Below are 25,825 nucleotides of genomic sequence, written 5' to 3' on the forward strand. Positions count from 1 at the left end.
TGCAAAACTGGTGATTATTTATTTCTATGTCAGAAAAGATGAGGGGAAACGTGTCAGGCCTCCACCTGTTACACCATTACAGGTGATGCCTCTGCTGAGCAGATCAGTATCGCACGTTTAACTGCCTTGATGCTGCACTCTGATTCAAAAATGCTGCTTTTTTGTTTTGCATGAAAAGCTGAAGCATGTTTTATTGTGTTGACTAATACCATACCATACCACCTTTATTTATAAAGCACTTTAACATAAAACCAGAGTTCACAAAGTGCTGTACATGCTAAAAGCATAAGTAAAGAAAATTAAAATGAGATAAGATAAAATAAATAACTAAAAAACTAAAATAAATTGAAACATGTCAAAACAAATTTCTAATCATTATGGAAAGTTCAACTCAGTGTTCATGTACACATTAATGATGATTCAGCTCATGAATCACAACACGCTGCTCTTCCCTGCATGGTGCAGCAGGCTGCTGATATATGTTCCATCAGTCTGTTGTTGAGAGCACCATGGTAAATGGTAAATGGTCTGCATTTGTATAGCGCTTTACTAGTCTCTAAGGACCCCAAAGCGCTTTACACTACATCCTGTCATCCACCCAGTCACACACTCATTCACACACTGGTGATGGCAGCTACATTGCAGCCACAGCCACCCTGGGGCGCACTGACAGAGGCGAGGCTGCCGGACACTGGCGCCACCGGGCCCTCTGACCACCACCAGTAGGCAAACATGGGGTTAGTCTCTTGCCCAAGGACATTTGGCATGCAGGCAGGAGGCAGCCTGGGATCGAACCACCGACCTTCTGATTAGTGGCTGACCTGCTCTGCCACCTGAGCTACAGCCACCCCATCATCTTTGCTGTGGCGTGCTGGGGTGCAGGCATCAAAGCAAAGGACACAGACTGAACAAACTCATCTGGAAGGTCGAGTCTGTTGTTGGCGTGAAGCTCTCCACCCTGGAGGAGGTGATCGGTGACAGACTGCTGACTGCTGGTAATCATGGACAATGACTCCCATCCTCCATAACACACTGGACAATCTGAAGAGCAGTTTCAGCAACAGGTTCCTTCAGCCTGGCTGTCTGAGGGAGCGTTACAGGAAGTCGTTCCTTCTGCTGCTATCAGACTCTTTAATTCACCCACTTGGGTCAGATCCACACATTTGGAACAGAACTAAGAACACCTCAATGCCCACTGTCACTGTACACCACGACACATACTATTCTTTTTATATTTACACCTATATCTCTATACTTGTCTATTTATCCAGCATATCTGTTTCTACACTGATTTTCTGAGTGCTTGATGTTTGTTGTATATTTGCTGCTATGACCGCTGTGAGTCTGCTGAGCTGTGTTTAAAGCGTCGGTGCCGTCGGTAACACTGGCTTTAACAGTAACTCGCACAACACTTCTCTAAGTTTACTGTCATGTGACAAACTGATCACGTGCCAAAAAGCTTTCAGGAAACAACGCTCGATTGGCTGACAGTCAACGGAGGCCGCAGCGCTTTCTCTGATTGGCCAGCAGGCTTTTGGTAAAGCGACGCTTCCGGGTTCTCCGCAAATAGACAAATAAACTCGTTTTTAAACTTATGCAACGGTGGGAAAGTGTCTCCCGTGGACAGGGCTCAAAATGTCAGGCGGAAGCGGCTGCTGCTTGGCTCTGTTGCTCGTCTGGAGCCTGTGTGTGAGCGCACGCTGCAGGTTTCCTTCTCTGGACCACATCAGACCGAGAGCCAGCGACCGAGCGCAGGGCAGAGCGGTGACCGAGCTGCTGAGGCGGCTGCTGGGGAACAGATCGGCCGAGTTCATCGTGTCGATCAACGGGAGCCTCTCCAACGACAGCCTGGACGTGTGCGAGCTCAGGTCCACCAAAAACAACAAGGTCGTCGCCACAGGCAGCACCGGGGTGGCCGTGGCCTCCGGGATTTATAATTATTTGAAGTATTTTTGCAACTGCCACGTTTCCTGGTCCGGGAATCAGCTGGATCTGCCCAGACCTTTGCCAAAGCTCACCGGCGTCCTGCGCATCAGCACCCCGCACAGGTCAGTGACCCGCACCGTCCTCACAAAGGTTTCTGCAGGCTTACAAGAGACCTGCGAGGGACCCGTTTAATGCGCCAAGTCCTTACAAAGGTTGGTGTCAAAGCCCTCTGTGACTGTCTCACCTGGTTAGACCGTGTGTCCAAACTGTGAGCAGCTCACGTTTCATTTTCATGTCAGAGACAACAAACTGACACTTCCTGACCTCACACACAGCAAACAACAGGAGGAAAGAAAGTGTGTGTGCTTTCCCCACACAGACATCGGATCAGCTGTAATGCGTTTAGACCCCCAGAACTTGAAGTGTGGGCAACATCTGCTACATGAATTGAATCTTTATTTTGAACGTGGTACAAAAAAAAATACAACCACATAGAAAAAAAAGAGACAAACAAACAAAACAAAAGGAAAACAAAGAAACCGCAACAAAAAAAAAAACATGCATTTTAAAAGAATTCTTATTTTAAAGGTGAAATGTTTGTCTCACTCCTAGAAGTGTGTTTTGTGAGTATAAGATAAGAGATAAGATAAGATTGAGTCTATTGCACTGTTGACTATTTACAAAAAGTATTGCACAAGGTATTGCACAGTGAGGTGAAGAGGCACTACAGCTTAGTTGTTCCCCCCTCCTTTGTCCTCCTGTCTCCCCTCCCTCTCCCCTCCAGAGAGGAGTTAAACAGTCTGATGGCGTGTGGGACAAAGGAGTTTTTAAGTCTGTTAGTTCTTGTCTTTGGGAGAAGCAACCTGTCACTGAACAGACTCTTCTGGTTGTTAATGGCCGTGTGCAGAGGATGCCCAGCATTGTCCATAATGTCCAGCAGTTTCTTTAATGTCCTTTTCTCTGCCACTGTCACCAGAGTGTCCAGCTTCATGCCGACCACAGAGCTAGCCCTCCTGATCAGTTTCTCCAGCCTGGATGAGTCCTTCTTTGCTGTGCTGCTCCCCCAGCACACCACAGCATAGAAAAGTACTCCAGCAACCACCGACTGGTAAAACATCCTCAGGAGCTTCCTGCAGATGTTAAAAGACCTCAGCCTCCTGAGGAAGTACAGTCGGCTTTGGGCTTTTTTATACAGGTGCTCTGTGTTGCATGACCAGTCCAGTTTATTGTCCACCCACAGCCCGAGGTACTTGTACTTGTTGACCACCTCCACCTCCTCCCCCTCTATCTGAACCGGTAGTGGACCTTCTCTGGACCTCCCGAAGTCCACAACCAGTTCCTTAGTCTTTGAGGTGTTGAGTTGCAGGTGGTTTGTGTGACTCCATGCGACAAAGTTCCTCACCAGACTTCTGTACTCCTCTTCCTGATCATCCCAGATACACCCCATGATGGCTGTGTCGTCTGCAAACTTCTGAATGTGGCATAATTCAGAGTTGTAGCAGAAGTCAGAGGTGTACAGGGTGAAGAGAAGAGGGGACAGCACAGTTCCCTGTGGTGCTCCTGTGCTGCTGACCACTGTGTCAGACGTGATGTCCTTCAGCCTGACGTACTGTGGTCTGTCGGTGAGGTAGTCGGAGATCCAAGCCACCAGGCAGGGGTCCACCTCCATCCTGTTCAGTTTTTCCTGAAGCATACAGGGCCGGATGGTATTAAAGGCACTGGGAAAGTCAAGAAACAGGATCCTGACCGTGCCTTTTCCCCCATCCAGGTGTGAGTGGGCTCTGTGTAGGAGGTACAGGATGGCATCCTCCACTCCGACACCCGCCTTGTATGCAAACTGTAGTGGGTCCTGGGCATGTTGTACCTGTGGTCGGAGGAGGTTGAGGAAGAGCCGCTCTAGAGTCTTCATAAGATGTGACGTCAGTGCCACCGGTCGGAAGTCATTCAGCTCATTGGGCCGGTTCTTTTTGGGGACCGGGACGATGCAGGATGTCTTCCATAGGGCGGGCACTCTCCCCAGTCGCAGACTGAGGTTGAAGACTCGTTGTAGCGGCTCCCCAAGTTCAGCAGCACACGCCTTTAGCATCCTAGGACACACCTTGTCTGGGCCTGCTGCCTTTCTGGGGCGAAGCTTCCTCAGTTGCCTCCTGACCTGATCCACTGTGACACTGGGAGATGTTTGGGAGGAGGGGAGGGGGGGAGATGTCTTGCTGCTGAGAGAGGGATTGGAGGAGGGGGGTGTCATGGTGTCAGGAAGGGGGGGAAGCGAGGGAGGCAGGAGAGTGGGGAGAGGACTCTGTAGTGAAGGTGAGGGTGAGGGTGGGGGGGTTGTGGGCTGGTCAAACCTGTTGAAGAAGTTGTTGAGTTCGTTTGCCTTCTCCACAGTCCCCCCCACTGTGCTTTTCTTGGTGTTGTGGCCTGTGATGGTTTTCACACCATTCCAGACCTCCCTCATATTGTTCCTCTCCAACTTCTGCTCCACCTTCCTCCTGTAGGTGTCCTTTGCTTCCCTCAGGCAGCGTTTCACCTCCCGCTGTGCTGCTTTCATCTCCTCCTTCACTTTGCTCCTGAAAGCCTTATAGTGAGAGTATAGTGAGAGTATAAGAAGCTATAAAACATTATTTCATTCACAGGTCATTGGCTACGTGACTTAAATATTTTTAGTTTTCCCAAAATAATGGCCAGGGCCCGTATCCCTAAAGATTCTGAGAATCCTCTCAGAGAGCTCCTAACTTAACCTAAAAATTCCTTGCCAGGAGTTTTAGCTTAGAAGTGATTCCAGAACATTTTCAGTGAACTCTGAGCAAGGAATGGATGGAAAATCCTATCTTAGTGAGGAGGTGTGGTTGACCCCGTTGCTAGGTATGAGTCATCATTTCAAAAGCCGTGATTGGTTGATCCTACAAGTTTGATGGAAATGAGCTTTTGGTGATAATGAGCAAAGGATGTACCCTCAAATCAATAAACATATTATATACTCTAATCTTATGCTGACTGTAATTGTAAATAATATTTCACATTCAAGAAAATATCTGGAAAATGAATAGTAAGCTGTAGGGGTTATAGCCATTAGAATCTAAAATATGTGAAAACTTAAACTCATTACACCCTGTTCAAATAATGATTCGTGTCTTATTTGCTCATATTAATATCCTAGCTGACATATTTTGTACTTTCACTCCCATATGGACCCCGTTGAAAACAAGATGGCCTATTTCAAGAGGCTGTCCTTAATGAAGTAGAAATCACAACGTTACAAGTCCAGTGTGGTCTTAACGAGGGTAACACGGCTCAGCTTTTAGCAATGTCTGTGATTGCAGACCCAAGTCATCACTGCTGCATTGTTGCATTTTCCCGGTTGCCAAATACCTCGGGGTTGTGATTACTTTCGTCTCCGGTGTAATAGCGTTGTGGCGTCGAGTTGGTGAAGTAATTGCATCTCTAAGGAGAGCCACCACAAACATGATTCCTGCACGATCCAATCTGTAGCATCTCAATAATTCCCTGTCATCCAGTGTTTGCAGGACATCTCTCCTGCCTCTTCTGTTGGCCATTTTGTGCAGCTGCTTAGGGGAACTCCTAAGCCACTAAAAGTCCTCTTCCCTGCTCTTAGCAGATCTCGCCTTAGGAGCCCTTTTAAGCGCTAGGAATCTTGAGGAATAGCTTTTATATTAACTGGGATTGTCGTGTCCCTTTTAGGGGAAATTCTAAGAAAACGTCATGACTCTGAGAATTTTCTTAGAATTTGGCCGCTAGGAGCCACTTTTTGCACAAAGATTCTTTAGGGATACGGGCCCTGGTCCCTACAGAGGGGGACAGAGGTTTTAGGCCGCTGCACTCATAGTGTCACAGCTCCATTAACATGTAACAGGAAGGTAAACAAATCTCAGTCTGTCAGTTCTTTATTTGTTGTTGACACAGCCATTGTCCACTTTTTACTTTACTGGAGTTTTTACATTTTTAATTCACTATATATTTTAGACTTGGATTAAAAAAACAAACAAAAATCCTCAAACATGTCATGTCACATTTTCCCGTTCAGGTTTAAGCTCCATGTAGTCACAGACAGCTGGTTGGGAGGTTCACCACTGGTGATGTTACAGAGCATCCCAGTCCTGCTGTCAGATGAAATTACAGTTCACATGTACATAACTAAGAAAAATGTTTTCCCACCAAATCCACTTCACACCCGTTACATTGGATGTTCACCAGCTCCTCTCAGTCGTTCATGGGAACTGCTCTCCACAGAGTGGACCTGTTGCAGTCACAGCCCCCGATGGCATCACGACAGTCGATGGTTCTTATAGTTCTCCGTCACCTAAGAACAATTGCACATCGAGTGCTTTTGTGACAGGTTCAAACTACACACAGGACGATGCCGGGGTACCGTCTCAGCCTGAACAAACCCGGGTGCATGAGAAATGGAGCGTTGTCACACATTTGTCATTGTTTTCTCTGAGCACTTGTACTGCCGCCAGGCCCTTTAAAGGACTCTCCTTTCAGTTGTCTGTTGTGCATTAGACCCGGATCAGCTCACTGCAGCTATGTCATGTGCAGAGTGGCTGGGCTGAACCATCGGCAGCATGTGTGGTTCAGTTTGTTTTGCTCATGTCTGTAACATAGTTGTGGGGAGCAGTGTGTAATCCTTCAGCATCATACAGGGAGTGTCTACACCCAGGCCTCCACTCTCACTTCACTGGAACAGTTGAAGTGTTGTAGCTTTATTTATGTGTTTTTCTTTTTGACTGTTCCTGTTTAAACTTCAGTGCTATATTTAAGCACCGTGTTGTGATTTTGGTGCCCTGTAAATAAAATTGAATTATATGAAAAGTTTATATGTTGGTGTTGTAACTCTGTACTTCATGAGTGGCTTTGAATCCAACCGCTCACAAACAGGACAGCTGAAGGAATGACAGTGAACGATGCTGATTAGGTCTGGACTGTATGGACTCAAGGAACAACTTTGTACTCAAAGGTGTTAACTGTTGTTCAAGACAGTGACAGACTGGTGACCTGTCCAGGGTGCGACCCTGCCTCTCACTCTAATACAGTGGGGCAAAAAAGTATTTAGTCAGCCACCGATGGTGCAAGTTCCCCCACTTAAAATGATGACAGAGGTCAGTAATTTGCACCAGAGGTACACTTCAACTGTGAGAGACAGAATGTGAAAAAAAAATCCATGAATTCACATGGTAGGATTTGTAAAGAATTTATTGGTAAATCAGGGTGGAAAATAAGTATTTGGTCACCTCAAACAAGGAAAATCTCTGGCTCTCACAGACCTGTAACGTCTTCTGTAAGAAGCTTTTCTGTCCCCCACTCGTTACCTGTATGAATGGCACCTGTTTGAACTCATCATCTGTATAAAAGACACCTGTCCACAGCCTCAAACAGTCAGACTCCAAACTCCGCCATGGCCAAGACCAAAGAGCTTCGAAGGACACCAGGAAAAGTATTGTAGACCTGCACCAGACTGGGAAGAGTGAATCTACAATAGGCAAGCAGCTTGGTGTGAAAAAATCAACTGTGGGAGCAATCATCAGAAAATGGAAGACATACAAGACCACTGATAATCTCCCTCGATCTGGGGCTCCACGCAAGATCTCATCCCGTGGGGTCAAAATGATCATGAGAACGGTGAGCAAAGATCCCAGAACCACACGGGGGGACCTGGTGAATGACCTGCAGAGAGCTGGGACCAAAGTAACAAAGGTCACCATCAGTAACACACTACAACGGCAGGGAATCAAATCCCGCAGTGCCAGACGTGTTCCGCTGCTGAAGCCAGTGCATGTCCAGGCCCGTCTGAAGTTTGCCAGAGAGCACATGGATGATACAGCAGAGGATTGGGAGAATGTCATGTGGTCAGATGAAACCAAAGTAGAACTTTTTGGTATAAACTCAACTCGTCGTGTTTGGAGGACGAAGAATACTGAGTTGCATCCCAAGAACACCATACCTACTGTGAAGCATGGGGGTGGAAACATCATGCTATGGGGCTGTTTTTCTGCCAAGGGGACAGGACGACTGATCCGTGTTAAGGACAGAATGAATGGGGCCATGTATCGTGAGATTTTGAGCCAACACCTCCTTCCATCAGTGAGAACTTTGAAGATGAAACGAGGCTGGGTCTTCCAACATGACAAGGATCCAAAACACACCGCCCGGGCAACAAAGGAGTGGCTCCGTAAGAAGCATTTGAAAGTCCTGGAGTGGCCTAGCCAGTCTCCAGACCTCAACCCCATAGAAAATCTGTGGCGGGAGTTGAAAGTCCGTGTTGCTCGGCGACAGCCCCAAAACATCACTGCTCTCGAGAAGATCTGCATGGAGGAATGGGCCAAAATACCAGCTACTGTGTGTGCAAACCTGGTAAAGACCTATAGTAAACGTTTGACCTCTGTTATTGCCAACAAAGGTTATGTTACAAAGTATTGAGTTGTATTTTTGTTATTGACCAAATACTTATTTTCCACCCTGATTTACCAATAAATTCTTTACAAATCCTACCATGTGGATTCATGGATTTTTTTTTCACATTCTGTCTCTCACAGTTGAAGTGTACCTCTGGTGCAAATTACTGACCTCTGTCATCATTTTAGGTGGGGGAACTTGCACAATCGGTGGCTGACTAAATACTTTTTTGCCCCACTGTAGGTGATAGGCTCTAGCCTATTAGGCTGTATTACCCAGTTTTAACCCTGAGGTTACCTGGATACCTCCAAATCCCTCCTCCTAGGACAGCCAGGCAGTCACAGAAACACAACAGTTTGCAGCCACCTCTTTCTCCAGGTGTTTTTTTTTTTTTTTTTTTTTTTTTTTTTCAACAAATCAGCATTGTCAACCACTACAACAATGCACTTGCAGTGTTAAGTTGATGCACACCTTCAGACTTTGGTGCCTCCCTTCATTCTGCTGGAGAACTTTGAATGTGAGGAGAGCTGCAGAGTGAAGGAGGGGCAGGGCTGTGTGATTTAGAGTATATTTTGAGGACACATAAATAGTATTACAGTTTTACTGATTAACTGATTAACACAAACTGTTTTTATCATCATGTCTTTAAAACATGATATAGAGCTCAGCGATCACATTTATCAAGCAGAATAGTTTGGCTTTACAGGTTATTGGGAAAAGAACCCGTTCTAATACAGCAATAACACTGCAAACTATCAATCACACCATCCATCACATCAAGCTTCCACTTATCGTTTTCAGGATCCTATCCCAGCTGTCGTAGGGCGAGACAGGTTGGCAGTCTGTCGCAGGGCCAACACACAGGGACAGACAGCCATTCACACCCATTTAGATTTTTCACCAACCTATCCCCACAAACTGCATGTCTTTGGACGGTGGGAGGAAGCCGGAGTACCCGGGAAGAACCCACGCAAACTCCACACGGAAAGACCCGGCCTGATGGTGGAATTGAACTCAGGACCTTCTTGCTGTGAGGCAACAGTGCTAACCACCGTGCTATAATCACACCATTATACTACATTTGTATTATATTTCTGTATTAAATAAAATGCATTTCTAAGCCACATATTTGTGTATTTGTATCTAGATTCCGGTACTATCAGAACGTCTGCACCTTTAGTTATTCCTCCGTGTGGTGGGACTGGCCGAGATGGGAGAGAGAGATTGATTGGATGGCACTGAATGGAATCAATCTGCCGCTGGCTTTCACTGGCCAAGAAGCCCTGTGGCAGGAGGTGAGGAAGTCTGAAAGTTCAGCTATGTTTTTTTTCTCTTCAGCTCTTGCAATGATATGAATCAGGACTAGATCAGCTTTTGTACTTCAGTTCTGTAGTGTGTTTAACAGCTGGTTGGCATAATTCTCTGAGCAGTACGGGGAAGAAGTTAAAGTTGGAGGAGAACAGGCTCAACCAGAAGCCAGTACATAAGACGTCTAGGAAACTTTGCTTAACACTGAAATAAGTTGGGACTAGATACAAAATGCTGACTGTGAGTGTTTAGAAGCTGCTCTTGTTGTTTTTAGGTTTACCGTGCTCTCGGTTTAAACCAGTCAGAGATAGAAGAGTTCTTCTCCGGTCCGGCGTTCCTTGCCTGGAACCGTATGGCAAACTTGTTCAAGTTTGGTGGACCTCTGCCGCAATCCTGGCACGTGAACCAGCTCTACCTTCAAGTAATCAAACCTCAACACAGCAACATGTCAATGGACCAAAACCAAGTTGAATGTACGCTGAGACGCTGCTGTGGACTCAATCATCTCACATCACTTTTTCCTCACTTTTTCCAGTTTAAGATTTTAGAGCGGATGAGATCCTTTGGCATGATCCCCGTGCTGCCGGCCTTCTCTGGAAACATCCCCAAGAGAGTCCTCAGGTCACTCTTCTTTATGTCTCAACATCATTTTCTGCTCTGTGCCACAGCAAACTTAGTCTTATAGGTACTTACAGCCAAACCAGTGCTACCATTAATAATTACAAGAACCAGTCTGATTGGCTGCGGGTATTTATTTTTCTTACAGATGTGTGATGATTATCTGCCGTTACAGCACTGGGACTAGAGTGTGGGGCAAGTTAACATGAAAAGTGTTGATAGGAGTGAGACGTTCTGCAACTACTAACTATCAACTTGACCAGTTAATTTAATGAGCAATGCAGTCTGCCTGTGTGTTCATGATGTTACTGTTACTTTGCCACATAAACAGCATTGTTGAGGCTCAAAATAATAGATTTTCTGGGGTTAATTGTGATTTGAAGTACAAATGCTGTAAAGTCAATAAATATAAAAAGTGGATAAAAATAGACTGTGAAGAAAATGGTCAGTACCTCCTGACATGTAGTGAAATATTATCAAGAAGACCAAGCATCACTAATTTTACTTGAATGTAGTTAAATCTAGTCCGTGTTTGCTGTTACTGTCCTTCTGACAAACTGATCTTTGTTTCTCTGTTACACCGTCACTGAGTCTTATTCTTACCTTGTGAAAGAAACAAGTACACATGCAACATACATCGCGTTTATCTAACATGCGCAGCCATCAGTTTTGTGCTTACCACCATACGCATGCTGGTAATGCCACATGTAAGGAAACACAGTGATCTCGACCTGAGGCTGAGAAAGCTCTGAGGATGTTGTGAGGCAGGATTCACATGGATGCGTTTCAGGCTTTGACACGCTCGCTTCTCATTCGCTTTGGTTGGAGTGACGTCACGAGCTGCCAAACTGAACTATGGATCCGTTGGTCCGCTTTGCTCATGCTGTTTAACTTTGGAAGTGCCAGCCAATCAGAGCACACGTGTTTTTATTCAAACACACAAATGCAACTGCTAGCCAATGAAATCATGTTATGCAAATATCCCGAGACAGTCATTTGGCACCAAAACCCAGCAGACATTGATCATTGCAGTAAAAGTTACTAACAGGTCGCCACCTGGGTGACTATGGCCCAGGTGGTAGAGCGGGTCATATACTAATCCACAGGTTGGTGGTTCGATCTCAGGCTCCTCCTGTGCCAAATAATTCTTGGGTGAGATGCTGAATCGTGACGTGTCTGTGTGAGTGTTAGATAGAGGTTAACTACAGATAAAAACACTGGGTGAAGGTATTTGTGACCAGAGGGGAGCAAAAAGTTCTTTGAGTGCTCAAGTTCAGTAGAAAGGCGCTACAAGTACCAGACCATTTACCTTCGTTAAAATGAAATGGTCTGTAAAGCGCTTTGCTTAGTCCCTGTGGACCCCAAAGCGCTTTACACATCCACCCATTCACACACTGGTGATGGCAGCTACATGTAGCCACAGCCACCCTGGGGCGCACTGACAGAGGCGAGGCTGCCGGACACTGGCGCCACCGGGCCCTCTGACCACCACCAGTAGACAACGGCTGTATTGTCCAAGGACACAACGACCGAGACTGTCGGAGCCAGCGCTCGAACCGGCAACCTTCTGATTACAAGATGAACTCCCAACTCTTGAGCCACGATCACACCTTGCCAAATGTGTTTGTCACTAGTAAAGTTAGGAATATTTGGCGTAGCATTTAATGAACTCTCATGTTCATCTCAGCTAGCCTGTTTTAAACACACTATACCACCGTCTCTTATAAAGAAGGTTTCTCGTCTGTTTTTGAGCATTTCATGTTGGAATTAAATAATTACATTTCATCAAAAGAGGCAACAATTCTGAAACTCTGGATATTTTCCACTGATAAAAAGAACCAGACCTACCACACAGTACGGTAGGCTCCATAACAGATCATGAATGTGTGCCTGGGTTAGTCCACTTACACAGCACGATGGATCCAAAATGGAGTCGCAGTAGATCTGATTTCCCAAATCATGCCATCTGGATCCATGTTGGATCTGTAGTTTGTCCCAGCACAATCTGTATTATTCAAAAATGATACAGAAATATGTCAAATCTAGCTGCCCGAGATGTAGATATAAGAAAGCTCAGGCATTCTTATAACATGCTTGCCTTTACTGATGAAGCTGCCTTTTTTCCATTTATTTTCATCTGCAGTGTTTGTCTTGTTTATCTCTGTTTTAGAATTTAAAAAAAGAAACGCTTTAATCACTTTTTCCTGGTAGTCAGAGTTGTTTGAATTGGTTTGTTAGTTTGTCCTGTAGCAGCAAACTGCATCTCTGTGTCCGTCAAACGTATTTCATGTAACCACTCTGTGACTAGAGAGTTAGTATTGCTGCTGCTTGCTTGTGTTTCAGGCTGTATCCAGAGGCCAGAGTAACCAGACTGGGGCCATGGTCTCATTTCAACTGCAGCTACTCATGTTCGCTTGTCTTAGATCCACAAGACCCCCTTTTCCATCACATTGGTTCCCTGTATCTGTCCCAAGTGCTGAAGCAATTTGGGACGGATCACATTTACAGCACAGACACCTTCAATGAAATGACTCCACCCTCCTCTGACCCCGCCTACCTGTCTGCAGTCAGTCGCTCAGTCTTTGCCTCAATGACAGCAGGTGAGTGTTTGAATCAGCTGCCTGAACCGTGACAATTTCTGGGTCCAAGTACAATAATTGCCCTAGTTTGTTGCCCCACGGATGACCTGTTGTACAATTTTCTTGCACAGACAGTTTGCTAAAGCTCCCTGCTGATTTTGAGCCATGTTCAAGAGCTGGTCTATTGTCTGGCCCTTATCCAAATGTTTTTCTCTCCAGTTGATCCCCAGGCAGTCTGGCTGATGCAAGGTTGGCTGTTCTTCAGCGATGCAGCGTTCTGGAAACCAGCCCAGATTCAGGCCCTACTACACGGAGTGCCCCTTGGACGGATGATTGTGCTGGACCTGTTTGCAGAGACCGAGCCAATCTTCTCCTACACAGAGTCTTTCTATGGGCAGCCCTTCATTTGGTGTATGTTGCAGAACTTTGGGGGCAACAGTGGGCTGTTTGGTACAGTTGAGAGCATCAATTCAGGCCCTTTTAAAGCCTTGCATTTCCCAAACTCCACCTTAGTAGGCATAGGCATGACACCAGAAGGCATTGAGCAGAATCCTGTGACGTATGAACTGATGAGTGAGCTGGCTTGGCGCAAGGAGCCAGTCAACTTGGCCAAGTGGGTGTCGCTCTATGCCATACGTCGCTATGGCAATACACAAGAGAGCCTGACTGCTGCATGGAGGCTCTTATTTGCCAGCATTTACAACTGCAGTGACCCACACTACCGAAACCACAACCACAGCCCACTGGTCCGCAGACCATCCTTTCACATGAACACTGGGCTTTGGTATGACCCCGCTGACTTGTACAAAGCTTGGAAACTCATCATGGATGCAGCTCCTTCTCTTATGTCCAAAGAGACATTCAGGTACGATCTTGTGGATGTGACACGGGAGGTGCTACAAGTACTGACTACGTCCTTTTATCGAGATATTGCAGATGCTTTCAAGAAGCAAAACCTGTCAGAGTTGCTGACTGCAGGTGGTGTGCTAGTCTATGACCTCTTGCCGGAGCTCAATCGATTGCTGAGTAGCAACCGAAACTTCCTGTTGGGGACGTGGCTGGAGCGAGCTCGGTCCCTCGCCGTGGATGACAAGGAGGCGCAGCTCTATGACATGAATGCCAGAAACCAGATCACTCTCTGGGGTCCCAGTGGTGAGATCCTGGACTATGCCAGCAAAGAGTGGGGGGGGCTCATTGAGGACTACTATGCCCAGCGATGGGGCCTGTTTGTCCAAACGTTGGTGGAATGCCTGAACAGCGGACAACCCTTCAAGCAGGCTGCCTTCAACCAGGCGGTATTCCAAATAGAAAAAGGATTCATTTACAACGGCAGAAAGTACCCGACCAAACCTCAGGGAGACACGTACGAGATCGCTTATAGGATCTTCCTCAAGTACTTTCCACAGGCCCTAAACAGACTATAGTGAGCAGAGAGAACATTTTTGAAAAACTTGCAAGTAACAGCTTGAAGAATGTGTTTGTCCACTTTCAGTCGTCCTCGGCTGTCCCTGAACAAACTGCTTGGGTTTACAGGAACAATCTGTTTTTTGCACACTTACTGAAATCAGCAACGGGTGGTTTTGTCTGTTCTTGGAAGATTATTTTCACGTTATGCTCAGACTGATCACATTCCCAATAATGCTCCGTATCAGAGGAGGAAGTATCAGATCTCTTCTCGACTGTTTGAGGTGTTCTACAAACTCTGTGGTACTGTTTTAGACTGAACACATCGTAAGGAAAATGTTTCACATATTCACCATTTCAGATTAATACGAGAAGACTGACAGGAATCTCCAATCTGCGCTTCAATTGTAGAAAGTCTGGATCTGTCCAATCCAGTCTGCATGCATAACCTGCTGTGTGCCTGAAATGCGCACTTCAGTGTCCCGCTACTGTTAGTGGGAAAATCTAGCAAGGAAGTAGAAGCACATTTAACACACAATAATGTGTAGTTATAGTTTCAACTGTAACGCAGACACGAGTCTGATCTCCATCTTTAGTCGCACAGAAAGCAAATCTGAATATTGGACATGTTAAACTTTAAGTGAATAATATGCTGTTTTTAGAAACTGACTCTGTTATGCATTAGTCTGAAGTTAATTTGGATATTGTGATTTTTTTTTTTCTTGCTTTTTCTAAACGACATGAGCGACAGGAATATGTTTTATAGAACTGACATTAAGTAGAGACAGAAGAAGAAGGCCAGCGTCCTACTTATAGAACTGTTTGGGTGCTTCAGACGCTGTTTAACAACCACCTCCTGTATTTAGAGCTCCTGCTAACATGTTCAGTTAAACGTAGTAATAATCCACAAAGGTCTTCCAAACAGATGAATTTGTATTTAGCAATGAACGATAAAGCTGACAAGCTCATGTATTCTTGTCTGAATGATTATTCTGATTAAAAAAAATATATTTTTATATCAAAATAAACACCTGTCAGACTTCGACATGTCAAAGGAATCGGTTACTTTTTCAGAAAAACAGTTGTGTTCATCACATTGAAGATGTTGATCAGAACTGACCCCTCGAAGCGTAGATCACAGGACTCGGCCTGTGCAAAGGTGCCCCAGAAACAGTCCAGCACAAAGTAGCAGGACGTGAGCTGCAAGCTTGGGCACGGTACACTGCCTTTATGACCATTAAAAAAGCTGGTGGAGAAAGCATTTAAAATGGAGCATAAGTTAAAAATTTAAAATTTCAGGAGCTGCATGAAACCATTTATAACATTTCTCATTAATGAAGGCATCTTTTAAATATCTCTGAAATGTGCAGTGACTCTCACCGGTCCCCAGGACAGCCCCCAGCTGGCTCCCCAGGCATGGCGTCAGACCAGGTGGGGTTCTCCCAGATAATGGACAGAGAATCCCGAGTACTGGAGCCCTCCCTGAGGTCCCTGCCACAGTATCCTCGAGGCTTGACGAGGATGTCGCCTTCAGGGGCCACTGCTGCCTGATTTTCAGGACCAGGATCAGAAATCCCGAAGTAAATTATGGGTTACAGCAGGCAGCACGCTAAATGGTGCATGCGCACATACAGACGAACCCTCTGACCAAACTTTACACAAACATCACTTGGGAAAGACATGTCAAGCGCGTCCATGCTCACAGGTGTACACACGGGTGATCACACCCACAAACTACACCCTTTATGGCTCCTACCTCAAAGCACACTGTGTTCTGTTGATCTTATGTGCTGCACAATAATGTTTAATATTTAGTATTTACTGTCATATTCCCATATATCATTGTGATGTTGTTTATTCTATTACTCTTCTCTTCTGCTTGTTTTCTTTTTTCTTTCTCAGCAGGTGATCCAGGTGATTGATATATGCATTTTTTTCTTTCTTTTTTTCTGCTCATTCTGTTGGTTTTTGTCTTTTGCCCTTCTCCCCTGTCCCTCTTCTCAGCTGTTTCTCTTTCCCTCTTTCTTTCTCCCCTTCTTTCCCCCAGTCAAGTCTGTCCCGTATTCAGTAAGTGAAAATAAAATAAACAATAAAAGGTGAATCAAATGGACCATTACGGCAAGGCTGGGATGGTCAATTTGGTAAAGTAAATCCGTTGGGCATCTTTCTTTGCCTTTAGACAAGAATTCTGATGCAAAAGAGCCAAACAGGACAGGCAAAAAAAAAAAAAAAAAAGGAAAGACATGTCAGAGAAGTAGGCTGATAGGGAAACAACAACGAAAATACATAACATGAGGTGAGAGGAGGAGAAAAAAACTACACTCAGACTGAGCTCGTACTGGGAGAACAGAAAAAACACCCCAGCACAAAAAGCACATGACTGTCAATACACCACAGAAACACAAGACAAGCAACAGGGGCGGGTAAAGGTGAGAGAGAGCCGGTGTAGACAAGCATGTCTGCGCTGGTCCAGTCGACCGCCATCTGCCCCGGGAGGGGACAGGCATCGAAGGCGAAGACCAGGTATGACTGATTGATAATACTTTATTTATCCCAAGGGAAATTGTTTTAATGCTGCCAGTAGGGCTGGGCCATATTATACCGTTCACGGTAATACCGGTATAATGTTAGGCAACGATAGGAAAATGAAATATCGCGATAGAATGGGAGTAAAACGCGCATGCGCAGTGCCTTTGTTTTCATACGCACATGGCCGATTGTTGAGTGAAACTGATGAACCAGAATTGGTTTGTAAAAATGGTGCAACTTCCGTGATGTGGAACTGGTTTGGTGTTTGTCCGTCAGATACACGACAAAGCACATTTTTTTGCAGAACATGCAAGCGGCCGTCGTTATTGTCATATTTGTCGGACTAAGATGCTCTTAAATCTGGGAGTAATCTGGGTCCTAAACTCCGTATATTTGACTTCAGGTCAAACAACACTGCAGCATCACTTAGAGTTAAAAACTGTCTAAATTCTTTCATCTTTAATAAAACGATCAGCATTGCTGCTTTACCAGGTGTAACTATAAAGTTTAACTTCCAGGCATCCATGAAAACAAAAGTTATTACATTTAACGGAGTTAGAAGTTAGCAGGAAGCTAGCGGAAGTTAGCTCGCTAGTTTCGCTAGTTACCTAAGCATGATATAGCATGTTCTGACTGAGAGATTTCTGAAAAAAATCAAACGTACAGCTCTGCTATCACTTCCAACATAAATGAAGACAGGAAACTAAACAGCAGTGACGTTTGTAGGGTTACTGAAGTTGGGCTAGCTGGTATATAATGATGTGCTACGTGATCGCTAGCGACACAGCTATGTTAGCATAAACAGTGAAGCTGGAGGATGAACACTAACACTTTTCCACTTATAAAAGTGAACGTGAAGGTTCTTCATGGTTAGAGACAAATGCAATCGCATGGCAGGATGCTGTAAACGGACCAAACTTCAGTCAGGAGAACAACTGAGATAATCCATCCACAATACGAGGTTAGTCATTAATATACTGCAACAACATGGGAATAGAGCAGCTGCCAGAGAATTCAACATTAATGAATCAATGGTACAGAAGTGGAGGAAGCAAGAAGAATGAGTTTAATAAAGTTTGATTTATCTGACTGCTTTGTTTCGCTTAATGTGCCATATAATCCCGTGCACCTTATGGTCCAAAAAATACGTACTGCACACTGCAGTTTAATGTTGCAAAGCACCTCTTTTTAACTTCAGTGGATATTATACATGGTTATGCTCAGGATATGTCAGCCCATTTCTACTGGAAATGCCTTTTGGTTAAACTTTCAGCAAGGAATTTGCATTTGCACTGTTACATTTTTATAAAGCTTTAATGTACATAAAAACCAGCTTCTTGTTTAAGTGAAAATAAATGGAAGGTTGTCTTTTTGCGCTAGTAATGTTGTGGAGTTGTATTTTGTCTCGCATCAATTATATCGTCTGTTATATCGTTATCGCAAATTTTCAAATATATATCGTGATAAATATTTTTGGCCATATCGCCCTGCTCTAGCTGCCAGACGATCCGGCGCTACCATGAGCACCCCTTCCAACTATACATAGAATACATAAACATAACATTGGGAACACAGGTCAGAGGTACGAAAAAAATATTGCAGGCAGTCGAGGCTCCTACCGCCCTGCACTGATGGTCCCCTTCCTGCAGACGGTTTGCTGCCATGCATGGCTGAGAGCAGATTGCCTGTGGGCCCCCCTGCCACTATTGGATCTGCCTCTGGTCACCCCCCTAGGGCTTCCTCCTGGGGAGGGCTGCATGTCCTAAAAGGGACGTGAGGGTGATGGACTCCCTGTTGGCTGAACTACACAGGGCCATGGTGACCCAGGCTTGTCTATCCAACACGACAGCCATCTTGTCGCTCCACTTGGCTCGTCAGTTGCAAGCGAGTCCTGGGGACCCAGAAAGTGCAGGGGAGCTGGTGGCTGCTACCTCGCACATACTGTATCCTCGCTCATGAAAGATCAAACCATAGCTACCGGCTGTTCCTTAGCCTCATTCTGGATGGCACGCCACCACCTCTGGCTGTCACAGTCCTGGCTCTGGCAGGACAACCGGGACTACCTGATGAGGCAGCCGGTTGACCCTACAGCCATATTCAGACCAGTGGCGACCCAGCTCCTGCAGCAAGCTACAGACAATCGCCATGCTGCCCAGGAAATGTCACGGGGCTTGCACAGGCATTCGGCCAGAGTGGGGAGGCCCTGAGCTTCATAGATGCTGCCCTAGCTCCAGCTTGGGGCCCTGGAGATCTCAAGCCCCAGCTGAAGGCTTTGATAGATGCGGTGGCCGCGAACAAGGGAGGCGGGGAGGACGTGGAGCCAAGGCTTAGCCATCCTCCAGCTGCCCCCCTCCCTCCTGACATCTCTTTGAGCCAGGCCACCTAGCCCCCTCCCGACCCCAGCAGGGAAAAACTGGTAACACCTCTAGCAAAGGGAGCCATACGCGAGGGAGACACTGGGGACCACGAAGCAGGTTTTTTTCACCCGCTACTTCATGGTCCCCATGGCCAGCTCCCCCGCTGACCCCAGTAGGCACCCCCATACTCCGCGACCCGCCAGGGAAAGGGGGCCCAGGCCCATCCAGACCGGGGCAGTCCACCCAACCCCACCACAGAGAAAACTTCACCCACCCCACCATCCACTCATCTTCCAGACTACATAAGACAAAAAACACCCAGGCTGAGATCTACCTCCACCTCTCCTGTATCTCCCCCTCCTGCAGAGAGAGCTCCTGAAGAGAGGAAAGCTCCTGCAAGATGTGACAATCTCCCCCACCAGTTGAAGAGCCCCCCAGGTGGCTCGATGCACCGGCGGCACCCTGCTCCAGGGCTGGGCCCCCATGCACCCACCTGCCCACAACCCCGGCAACACACCAACCAGGACCCAAGCCCCCGAGGCCCGGCCCGGGCCCCAGCCCAGAGACGGAGCGCCCCCAGAACCTCACACCCATCCCGGACCCACCCAGGGGCAGCCAGGCTACCAGGTCAGTAACCCACGTCCGTCAGCACAGACCCTCCCCTAGCCCCACTGCACGCAGCCGCGAGGAAACAGTCACCTGAGAGCCAACAGAGCCCCTAACCGGACATGACCGCTACTCCGGGTTGAGCCCCCCAAGGAAGATGCCTCCGGGGAACCCCCCGACGCCCTAAGGCTGTCCCTACCCCCACACCAATCACAACAGTGAAGGCGGGACCAAACTATGACCCCCCACCCCCACTAGGTGATGGAGCTGATCAAAGGAGCCCAGAGCAATTGATCTGATGTGGTGGCAGAGGCTGTATCAAGACTAATGTAATCTAATAGATAATTTCTATATTGGTTAGAATTAAGATTATTTTTACTCCTCCTTGAATCGCTACCTTATCGTGGTGGAGGGGTTTGTGTGTCCCAGGGATCCCAGGGGCTATGTTGTCTGGGGGCTTTTGCCCCCTGGTAGGGTCTCCCATGGCAAACTGGCCCTGGGTGAGGGACCAGACAAAGAGCGATTCATAAGACCCTTATGAAAAGGACACCGAGGGAACAGTTTACCCTGCCCGGGATAGGGTTACCGGGGCCCCGCCCTGGAGCCAGGCCCGGGGAGGGTGCCCGAGGGCGAGCGTCTGGTGGCCGGGCCTTAGTCCATGGGGCCCGGCCGGGCACGGCCCGAAGAGGAGACATGGGCCCATCCTCCCGCAGGCCCACCACCCGCAGGAGGTGCCATAGGGGTCGGGTGCATTATGTGCCGGGTGGCGGCCAGGAGCGGAGGCCCTGGCGGACTGACCCCCGGCTGCCAAGACTGGCAATAGGGACATGGAATGTCACCTCTCTGGTGGGGAAGGAGCCTGAGTTAGTGCGTGAGGTTGAGAGGTACCGGCTAGATATAGTCGGGCTCACCTCTACGCATGGCTTGGGCTCTGGAACCAGTCTCCTGGAGAGGGGCTGGACTCTGTCTCAGTCTGGAGTTGCCCCTGGTGAGAGGCGGCGGGCTGGGGTGGGTATTCTAATATCCCCTCGGCTTGCTGCCAGTACGTTGGGGTTTTTCCCGGTGGACGAGAGGGTTTGTTCCCTGCGCCTTAGGGTCGGGGAACGGGTCCTGACTGTCATCTGCGCTTATGCGCCGAGTGGCAGTTCAGAGTACCCAGCCTTCTTAGAGTCCCTGGGGGGGGGGGTACTGGAGGGTGCTCCACCTGGAGACTCTGTTGTCCTGCTGGGAGACTTCAATGCTCACGTGGGCAACGACAGCAAGACCTGGAGGGGCGTGATTGGGAGGAACGGCCTCCCTGATCTGAACCCGAGCGGTGCTTTGTTATTGGACTTCTGTGCTAATCACAGTTTGGCCATAACGAACACCCTGTTCGAACATAAGAGTGTCCATAAGTGCACGTGGCACCAGGACGCTCTAGGCCGTAGGTCGATGATCGATTTTGTAATCGTATCAGCAGACCTGCGACCATATGTTCTGGACACTCGGGTAAAGAGAGGGGCTGAGCTGTCAACTGATCACCACCTGGTGGTGAGTTGGATCAGGTGGCGGGGGAGGACGCTGGACAGACCTGGTGCACCTAAACGCGTAGTGAGGGTGTGCTGGGAACGTCTAGCAGAGGCCCCAGTCCGCGAGATCTTCAACGCACACCTCCGGCAGAGCTTCAACAGCATTCCGAGGGAGACTGGGGACATTGAGTCCGAATGGACCATGTTCAGCGTCTCCATTGCCGAAGCTGCAGCATTGAGCTGCGGCCGCAAGGTGGTTGGTGCCTGCCGTGGTGGTAATCCCCGAACCAAATGGTGGACACCAGAGGTGAAGGGAGCCACCAGGCTGAAGAAGGAGTCCTATCGGGCTTGGTTAGCCTGTGGGACTCCGGAGGCAGCCGACAGGTATCGACAGGCCAAGCGGAATGCGGCTCGGGCAGTGGCTGAAGCAAAAACTCGGGTGTGGGAGGAGTTCGGAGAGGCCATGGAAAAAGCCTTTCGGACTGCCTCGAAGAGATTCTGGCAAACCGCCAGGCGTCTCAGGAGGGGAAAGCGGTGCTCTACCTGCACTGTGTATAGTGCTGGCGGAGCGCTGCTGACGTCGACTGAGAAAATTGTCAGGCGGTGGAAGGAATACTTCGAGGACCTCCTTAATCCCACTGACACGTCTTCCGAGGAGGAAGCAGAGTCTGGGGATGAGGGGAATGACCCGCCAATTTCCGGGGGCGAGGTCACTGAGGCAGTTAAACAACTCCTTGGTGGCAGAGCCCCTGCTGTTGATGAGGTCCGCCCCGAGTTTCTGAAGGCTCTGGACGTTGTAGAAAATAGAAAATAGAAAATAGCGAAAATAGCGTAGGCCCCGCTAGCTGTTCCCCGGCAGGTCCCAAGCAGCTGGGGAATCAGGGAGGCTGGGTCACGGTGAGGAGGAAGCATAGTCCTAAACAGAAGCCCCAGGTACACCACCAACCCGTTCATGTGTCTAACCGTTTTTCCCCACTCGGCGACACACCCGCCGGGGGTCAAACTCTGGTAATTGGCGATTCTGTTCTCAGACATGTGAAGCTAGAGACACCGGCAACCATAGTCAATTGTCTTCCAGGGGCCAGAGCAGGCGACATTGAAGGAAATTTAAAACTGCTGGCTAAGGGTAAACGTAAATTCAGTAAAATCATAATTCACGTCGGCAGTAATGACACCCGGTTACGCCAATCGGAGGTCACTAAAATCAATATTGAATCGGTGTGCAACTTTGCCAAAACAATGTCGGACTCTGTAGTTTTCTCTGGTCCCCTCCCCAATCAGACCAGGAGTGACATGTTTAGCCACATGTTCTCCTTAAATTGCTGGATGTCTGAGTGGTGTCCCAGAAACGATGTGGGCTTCATAGATAATTGGCAAACCTTCTGGAGGAAACCTGGTCTTGTTAGGAGAGACGGCATCCATCCCACTTTGGATGGAGCAGCTCTCATTTCTAGAAATATGGACAAATTTATTAAACCCCCCAAAATATGACTATCCAGCGTTGGGACCAGGAAGCAGAGTTGCAGTCTTACACGCTTCTCTGCAGCTTCTCTCCTCCTGCTACCCCCCCAAAAACCCATCTCCATAGAGACTGTGTCAGCTTCCAAAAAGACAAAAAACAAACTAAAAACCAGCAACAAACAACTTAAACATAAACAATTACAAAGAAAGAACAATACAATACAGTATCCACATCTGAACCAAAGAGTAAAACAGTGAAATGTGGATTATTAAATATTAGGTCTCTCTCCTCCAAGTCTCTGTTAGTACATGACTTAATAATTGATCAACAAATTGATTTACTCTGCCTTACAGAAACCTGGTTGCAGCAGGATGATTATGTTAGTTTAAATGAATCAACACCCCCGAGCCATTCTAACTACCAGAAATCTCGAAGCACAGGCCGAGGGGGCGGTGTGGCAGCAATTTTTCACACCAGCCTATTAATTAATGAAAGACCAACACAGACTTTTAATTCATTTGAAAGCCTGATGCTTAACATTGTCCACCCCAGCTGTGAAACTCAGAAACCAGTCTTACTTGTTATCATCTATCGTCCACCTGGGCCTTACACAGAGTTTCTGTCTGATTTCTCAGACTTTATATCTAATTTAGTTCTGAGCTCAGATAAAATAATTATTGTGGGTGATTTTAACATCCATGTAGATGCTAAAAATGACAGCCTCAACATGGCATTTAATCTGTTATTAGACTCAATTGGTTTCTCTCAAAATGTAAAAGAACCCACCCACCACTTTAATCACACTCTAGATCTTGTTTTAACATATGGCATCGAACCTGAACATTTAACAGTGTTTCCTGAAAACCCTCTCCTGTCTGATCATTTCCTGATAACATTTACTTTTACAATAATTGATTACACAGCGGTGAAGAGTAGACTTTATCAAAGTAGATGTCTTTCTGAAAGCACTGTAACTAAGTTTAAGAATATAATCCACCCACTGTTATCATCTCCAATGCCCTGTACCAACACAGAGCAGAGCAGCTATCTGAACGCTACCCCAACAGAGGTCGATTATCTTGTTAATAATTTCACCTCCTCACTACGTACGACTCTGGATACTGTAGCTCCTGTGAAAACTAAGGCCTCAAATCAGAAGTACCTGACTCCGTGGTATAATTCTGAAACACGTAGCCTAAAGCAGATGACTCGTAATCTGGAGAGGAAATGGCGTGTCACAAATCTAGAGGATCATCATTTAGCCTGGAGAAATAGTTTGCTGCTTTATAAGAACGCCCTCCGCAAAGCCAGAACATCTTACTATTCATCACTGATTGAAGAAAATAAGAACAACCCCAGGTTTCTCTTCAGCACTGTAGCCAGGCTGACAAAAAGTCAGAGCTCTTTTGAGCCAACCATCCCTTTAACGTTAACTAGTAATGACTTCATGAACTTCTTCACAAATAAAATTTTAATCATTAGAGAAAAAATTACCAATAATCATCCCACAGATGTAATATTATCTACAGTTACTCTTAGTACCATTGATGTTAAGTTAGACTCTTTTTCTCCAATTGATCTTTCTGAGTTAACTTCAATAATTACTTCCTCCAAACCATCAACGTGTCTTTTAGACCCCATTCCTACAAAACTGCTCAAAGAAGTCCTGCCATTAATTAATTCTTCGATCTTAAATATGATCAACTATCTCTAATAATCGGCTATGTACCACAGGCCTTCAAGCTGGCTGTAGTTAAACCTTTACTCAAAAAGCCATCTCTAGACCCAGCAGTCTTAGCTAATTACAGGCCAATCTCCAACCTTCCTTTCATATCAAAAATCCTTGAAAGAGTAGTTGTCAAACAGCTAACAGATCATCTGCAGAGGTTTATTTGAAGAGTTTCAGTCAGGTTTCAGAGCTCAGCACAGCACAGAAACAGCTTTAGTGAAGGTTACAAATGATCTTCTTATGGCCTCTGACAGTGGACTCATCTCTGTGCTTGTCCTGCTAGACCTCAGTGCAGCGTTCGATACTGTCGACCATAATATCCTATTAGAGCGATTAGAACATGCTGTAGGTATTACAGGTACTGCACTGCAGTGGTTTGTATCATATCTATCTAATAGACTCCAGTTTGTTCATGTAAATGGAGAGTCCTCTTCACACACTGAGGTTAATTATGGAGTTCCACAGGGTTCAGTGCTAGGACCAATTCTGTTTACATTATACATGCTTCCCTTAGGCAGTATCATTAGAAGACATAGCATACATTTTCACTGCTATGCAGATGACACCCAGCTCTATCTGTCCATGAAGCCAGATAACACACACCAATTAGTTAAACTGCAGGAATGTCTTAAAGACATAAAGACCTGGATGGCCGCTAACTTTCTGCTTCTTAATTCAGATAAAACTGAGGTTATTGTACTCGGCCCTGAAAATCTTAGAAATATGGTATCTAATCAGATTCTTACTCTGGATGGCATTACCTTGGCCTCCAGTAACGCGGTGAGGAACCTTGGAGTCATTTTTGACCAGGACATGTCCTTCAACGCACATATTAAACAAATATGTAAGACTGCTTTCTTCCATTTGTGCAACATCTCTAAAATTAGAAATATCCTGTCTCAGAGTGACGCTGAAAAACTAGTTCATGCATTTATTACTTCCAGGCTGGACTACTGTAATTCATTATTATCAGGATGTCCAAAAAACTCACTGAAAAGCCTTCAGCTAATCCAAAATGCTGCAGCAAGAGTCCTGACAGGGACTAGAAAGAGAGAGCAGATTTCTCCTGTTTTGGCTTCCCTTCATTGGCTTCCTGTTAAATCCAGAATTGAATTCAAAATCCTGCTCCTCACATACAAGGTCTTAAATAATCAGGCCCCATCTTATCTTAATGACCTTGTAGTACCATATCACCCTATTAGAGCGCTCCGCTCTCGCTCTGCAGGCCTACTTGTTGTTCCTAGAGTATTTAAAAGTAGAATGGGAGGGAGAGCCTTCAGTTTTCAGGCCCCTCTTCTGTGGAACCAGCTTCCAGTTTGGATTCAGGAGACAGACACTATCTCTACTTTTAAGATTAGGCTTAAAACTTTCCTTTTTTCTAAAGCATA

The 25,825-nt window shown here is 46.6% G+C and overlaps 1 protein-coding gene across 1 annotated transcript; it reads left to right on the plus strand.

Annotated features, from left to right (window-relative positions):
- The first annotated feature begins 1,507 nt into the window (after nt 1-1,507).
- On the plus strand, nt 1,508-15,311 carry naglu (N-acetylglucosaminidase, alpha). The gene is made up of 6 exons (XM_085283522.1): nt 1,508-2,048; nt 9,485-9,632; nt 9,920-10,066; nt 10,181-10,266; nt 12,607-12,863; nt 13,062-15,311. Exons 1-6 carry the CDS (start codon nt 1,636-1,638, stop codon nt 14,264-14,266), a joined length of 2,256 nt encoding a protein of 751 aa, XP_085139648.1. The 5' UTR covers nt 1,508-1,635; the 3' UTR covers nt 14,267-15,311.
- The last annotated feature ends 10,514 nt before the right edge of the window (nt 15,312-25,825 follow it).

The sequence above is a fragment of the Mchenga conophoros genome, linkage group LG8 (assembly GCF_057382185.1).
Source record: "Mchenga conophoros isolate Kocher_MC1m ecotype Shallow Benthic linkage group LG8, M_conophoros_male_GT1.1, whole genome shotgun sequence".
NCBI classification, from domain to species: Eukaryota; Metazoa; Chordata; class Actinopteri; order Cichliformes; family Cichlidae; genus Mchenga; species Mchenga conophoros.

Excerpts from the sequence above, each read along its gene's own strand:
- naglu (XM_085283522.1), top strand. The coding sequence starts at position 1,636 with ATGTCAGGCGGAAGCGGCTGCTGCTTGGCTCTGTTGCTCGTCTGGAGC. Across the intron at positions 2,049-9,484 it reads CGCATCAGCACCCCGCACAG|ATTCCGGTACTATCAGAACG; the intron begins GTCAGTGACCCG and ends ATTTGTATCTAG. Across the intron at positions 9,633-9,919 it reads AAGAAGCCCTGTGGCAGGAG|GTTTACCGTGCTCTCGGTTT; the intron begins GTGAGGAAGTCT and ends TGTTGTTTTTAG.